This window comes from Hemiscyllium ocellatum, chromosome 13 (assembly GCF_020745735.1).
Source record: "Hemiscyllium ocellatum isolate sHemOce1 chromosome 13, sHemOce1.pat.X.cur, whole genome shotgun sequence".
NCBI lineage: Eukaryota > Metazoa > Chordata > Chondrichthyes > Orectolobiformes > Hemiscylliidae > Hemiscyllium > Hemiscyllium ocellatum.
This window is the reverse complement of record NC_083413.1, coordinates 60,096,268-60,101,180: the sequence shown is the minus strand read 5'-3', so window position 1 is coordinate 60,101,180 and position 4,913 is coordinate 60,096,268. Positions and strand designations below refer to the sequence as shown.

The following is a 4,913-nucleotide window of genomic DNA, read 5'->3' as shown; positions in this document are numbered from 1 at the left end:
AACCCGGTTCAGAAGAAGAATCATATTGGGCTCGAAATGTTAACTCTGTTTCGGTCAGATCTGGTGAGTTACTTTAACACTTGCTTATTTTTCTCTTTCAGATCGGCAATTTTGTTTTGATTTGTCTTAATCCAGCATCCGCTTTACATATCAAAATGGAACCCAAAACTGAGAGAAACAACTAACATCACCGTTGGCCATTCTTGATAATAATTTGAGATTTTAATGTTCAGTGTAGTTGAAAATATCCAAGCAATACAATTTCCGTGAACCTCGCTACTCCCAGTTACTCTGGCTAACTGAAAAAAAAGTAGCATTAGCAAAGAAACCCTCATACAATTAGCAAATAGAAGAGAGAGGAAAATTTTCTTATTTTAAAAAAAAAGCCATCTAGGCCAGCCTAGATTCAATCTGGATGTTGAATTGTATGATGTTTCTGGTTAGTATGTTACACAGATTTGACATTTATACTTAGAAACGGAAAATATCTAATATGTGCAATCATTACTCATTTGATACAATAATATTTCAGTTACACCCACTTCTAGACTCAGTCTGAAAGCAGTTGTCACACTGGACTAAACCAGTGTAGCACTACCACCAAACACTGCCCAATACAAAAACTCCTAAGCCATTTACAAATCAGAAAGCGTTCACTTGTACTTGGATTCAAATACAAACGAGTCTCCGCGATATTTCTGAACGAAATCGTCCCCTTTACCGAACAAAATTCAAACGGCTTTCTTTACCGGAACAATTCTAAAGTTCAACCTGCGGGGAAAAAAAATGTTACAGTATAACACAGCGGCAGTGCAAACTTTTTAACACTTTTACTCACTCTATATGGGAGTGTGGGGTTTGGCTAACATCAAAGTATGGCAAATATCATTTTATTCATATCATCCACATTTAGAATGAGCATTGCTATTATTTCGAAGACGACGAAACAAGAGGGGAAGAACTATAAAAACTGAGAATAATGCTTTGCATAAATTTCGCTTCTATCCAGTCAACTTCAACTCAGTTCCCCTTGATGTCACTGATACTCATTCACAAGGAAGAACATAGAAATACAAAGTTGCAAGATTCTGCAAAAAAAAACTGTCACTTTTCGACAGTTAACTTATGAATGTCATTGTCTCTATATTGCATAAGGCTTATTTGCTCAGAATGTTAAACAAAACGCCGCTGGTTTGAAACTTGGAAACCCGCCTGTAAATGTTTAACATCCTCCTGGGAATCTTCTTTCCACAACTTTATGGGAAAGACTTTTTTTTATTTAAAGCTGTGTTATTTACTCGTTAAACTGGCAAAGGGGAATTAGAAACCATTGCGGTAAACGGGCTGGTTTCCCACTGCAGAGTATCATCTCAAGACATTTCATGATGTTCCAAGAATATCTAAGAAACTGATGTGATATAGAATCCCTACAGTGTAGAGGTAGGCTATTCGGCCCATCGAGTCCACACCGACCCTCAATTCCACCCAGAACCACTTCCCTACACTATTCCTGTTAACCCCGCATGTTCCCAATGGTTAACCTGCACATCCTTGGACACTGTGTGGCAATTTAACACGGCCAATCCGCCTAACATGCACATGTTTGGATAGAGATGGACACTTTTTAAAATATTTTACTTTATTCCTACCCCACCCCAGCTAGTTCCACGGGTTGATAAGTTCCCTGCACTACCGGGTCCAAATGGCCAATCTATTATTTTTGATAGATTCCGACATGGAATCTCTGTCTCACACTTACTAATTCGACAAGGGGGGGGGGGGGAGGGGTTGTTGCTGGTAAATACAACTAGGATCATTGAATCTCTTTCCTGCCCTGAACCCCGGAGTGCTAAGACGATCTCCTGTCCTGGTTAAACTCAACTGACTCAAGTGTAAATATTTCAACCTTTGAATAAATTCCCGGAGCCATTGGGGAAACCAATCTTTATACCAAAAATATCGATGTGGAAAACGCGTTGGTTTCGCCTTAGTCCCCAATATGGGTTATTTCTTAAGGATTGTCCAAAAGGTCCTGAATAATAATGAATTTATGAGACAGTCACTTCTCAGGTTACAGTGCAGGGATGGTGAGTCCGTCTGATTGGTTTGATAACGATCCTCAGCCAATGGCCCAATCACTGGTGAGTGTACACTTAGGCAGCTCTTTGAGTTTTTAAACTTGCACACTTTTCGATGGGGGATAAGCTGAAAGTAATTTCTTCACTATTAACACTTGCATTTGGACTTCCTTTCCCAGTTTAGCACGAACTAAAATTTCAGACTGGATTAATGTTAGTGATGGCCAATTATGAAAATGATCCCACCACATTACAGAAAATAAAAATCACAGATCCTAAATGCAAACATTCAGCCAGAACGCCTTTGCTTGGTCACGTGCTACCCTTTTAAGTTTCCAAAGATTCCGAGAAATTAAGGTAATTCTGCCATGTCAGAGTTACTTGCAGCAGATTTGTCAGGTACTCGACAGATATTTGTACCTTCCGATTACCGTACTTGCTTTTTAATGTTATCTATTGATTTAAATCTACCTGGATGTTTTCACACCAACCTGAACATAACTCAAACTTCTACCATAGAAAGTGCTCCGGAACCGAAAGGGTGTCATATTGGACTTGAAACCTTAACTCTGTCTCTTGTCTCCCCAGATGCCACCAGACCTGTTGAATTTCTCCAGCACTTTGCACCTCAGGTTTCCAGTATCCTTAATACTTTGCTTTAACTCCAGCTTCCATGTTATGTTCACTATTTTCTTTTTTAAGATCAAAACTTACACATTTTGTTGTCTTACCCAACGCTCCTCCGGAAGATGTTTTTGTAACATATCTATGACTGTCAGTGAGACAATCGTGCTTATGTGAGTTATATTAATGAAATAATCAAATACTAGTGACTAATGCACATAAATGGATTGATTCTGATATGTGGATGTTTTTGTCTGAATCAGTGACCTTTAATGTTTTGTGTAACCACTTCTCACATTTGTCAACAATCTCTGTTTGACTTGATTGGACTGAACTACAGTATGTCTATTTATAAAATACTTCTTCTCGGATTTAAAAAGGGCCTTCCCGACCACCATTGTCCTTGGTTAGTCTGTAGTCTTTCTAGAAAAAGAGCCATTGTCTACAAGGGAAATCAGTGGCTGATTAGACTGTTAGCAATCAAATTCCAAAGCCTTTTATCTCGCCAAGTCTCCCTAACATCCTTCCGGCTTGCCAGTCAGGAAACCAAAACCCACAGTTTCGTGACTTTAAACAACCACATCTATCAGTTTTGCTTTAACTGTACATATATTCATTATCAAAATTTAACGATGCATGGTTCACTTATGGTGCAATTTGAACATATACACTTCAACACAAGACGATGCACACAATATCTGTTATGAGTAAAGGCATGGAAAGCTTTTGGGATACACATTTACTAGTTATTGCGCCCACAAGCTACACGAGTCGAAGGAAGTTCGTCCTGTGATATGGAAAGGAAAAGGACTGGAATGAAGGAATTGGTGAACTGCATCATTTCCTTTCGTCTCGGCATGCAACAGTATTGGATGAAAGCACGCACAGGAAAGAGGGTTCAGGGATTGTTTGTGGTTCCCCACTTGGGGTTCGTTTGGCAGTACCACAATCCGCATTTCATCCCAGTTGTTCAGTGGTTCTCCTGGATGAAGAGGAGGCAGTGGTCCCTGCCCTGTTGTTGCTCACTTGGCCATTGCTGTCGGGGCGGTATTTGAGCCAGCAGATCACCCACGTGACGACCACTGAGAACAAGGCTAAGATGCTGGCCACCGACAGGCAGATGGGGCCGACCGGAGACGGCGAGCTGTTGTAGTGATTGACAAAGATCAGGCCGGTGAAGAGCAGCACCACCATGGAGAGAAACGAGAAGACCACACAGACGCAGCCGGCGGTCAGGGCGGCCCGCTTGCAGTTCTGGCAGCTCTCGTAAGGAGCCGAGGGTCCCCGGGACTGGCGAGTGGCCGTGGCCGCCGAAGGGGTGGCGAGCTCGGGCGGCAGGGAAGCGCTGGAGCGGGGCTGTTGTTGCTGCTGCTGCTGCTGTGGAGCCTGGTGCTGCTGCTGCTGGGAGTGAGGCTGCTGGTTCAACCTCTGCAGTTGGGGCGTCGGTGGCAAGGCGTCCTGAGGCAGAGGGTCCGCTCCCACGTACAGGGGGAAAGCCTCAGTGACCTTGGTGTTATTGGGCAGGTTGTGTATCCGGTAATCGGGCACGGCTGTCCTGTGCCGGCAGATGGGGCAGGCGATTCGCCATGGCCGGTCCTCCCTGACGTGCAGGGTAGTCAGACACTCCTCGCAAAATGTGTGCAAACACTCCAGGATCTTCGGCGCCCTGCGCCCCAGGTCGAAGTAATTGTAGCAGATCTTGCACTCGTATTCCTCGTAAGGGGTTGTTGCATCCGCTTCTGCCATGACATCTTCAAATAACCGGGGTGGGGGTGGGATTTCTTTTGCCCCCCCAAAAAAACACAAAACAAGCTCTTGCTGGTTTAAATAAAGCACCAAATCACTCACATTGCCGTTATTTCTTCCCTCTTCTCTCTCTCTATCTCTGCTGTTAATCTAAAACAATGCAGCTCCAACAGCCTTGCATTTTTTTCCTCTCTCTGTCCCTTTTAATAATAAAACCAGCCACTCGGCTTTGACGCGAAGACGGAGCAGTGATGATGTAATCTGGCGGCTCCAATACGAGATTTCTGAATCATTCAGCCTAAGACCGGTTGCTAAAAGGGAGTGCAAAAAAAAACCCCAGTTAACCTTTCTTTGTTATTTCTGCTTTCGGTCTTGTTCAAGGGCGACCGTGCATCACAGCGCGAAGGAGAAGGAGAGGGAAACAAATGTCGCAATTATAACCACCCCCTCCCCTTTAAAAATAAT

At 43.2% G+C, this 4,913-nt stretch overlaps 1 protein-coding gene across 1 annotated transcript; it reads right to left on the bottom strand.

Annotated features, from left to right (window-relative positions):
* Window positions 1-200: 200 nt before the first annotated feature.
* LOC132821909 (E3 ubiquitin-protein ligase RNF183) lies at window positions 201-4,668 on the bottom strand. Its single transcript, XM_060834861.1, has one exon. The coding sequence runs from the start codon at window positions 4,446-4,448 to the stop codon at window positions 3,660-3,662; it is 789 nt and encodes a 262-aa protein (XP_060690844.1). The 5' UTR covers window positions 4,449-4,668; the 3' UTR covers window positions 201-3,659.
* Window positions 4,669-4,913: the final 245 nt, after the last annotated feature.

Excerpts from the sequence above, each read along its gene's own strand:
- LOC132821909 (XM_060834861.1), bottom strand. The coding sequence starts at position 4,448 with ATGGCAGAAGCGGATGCAACAACCCCTTACGAGGAATACGAGTGCAAG.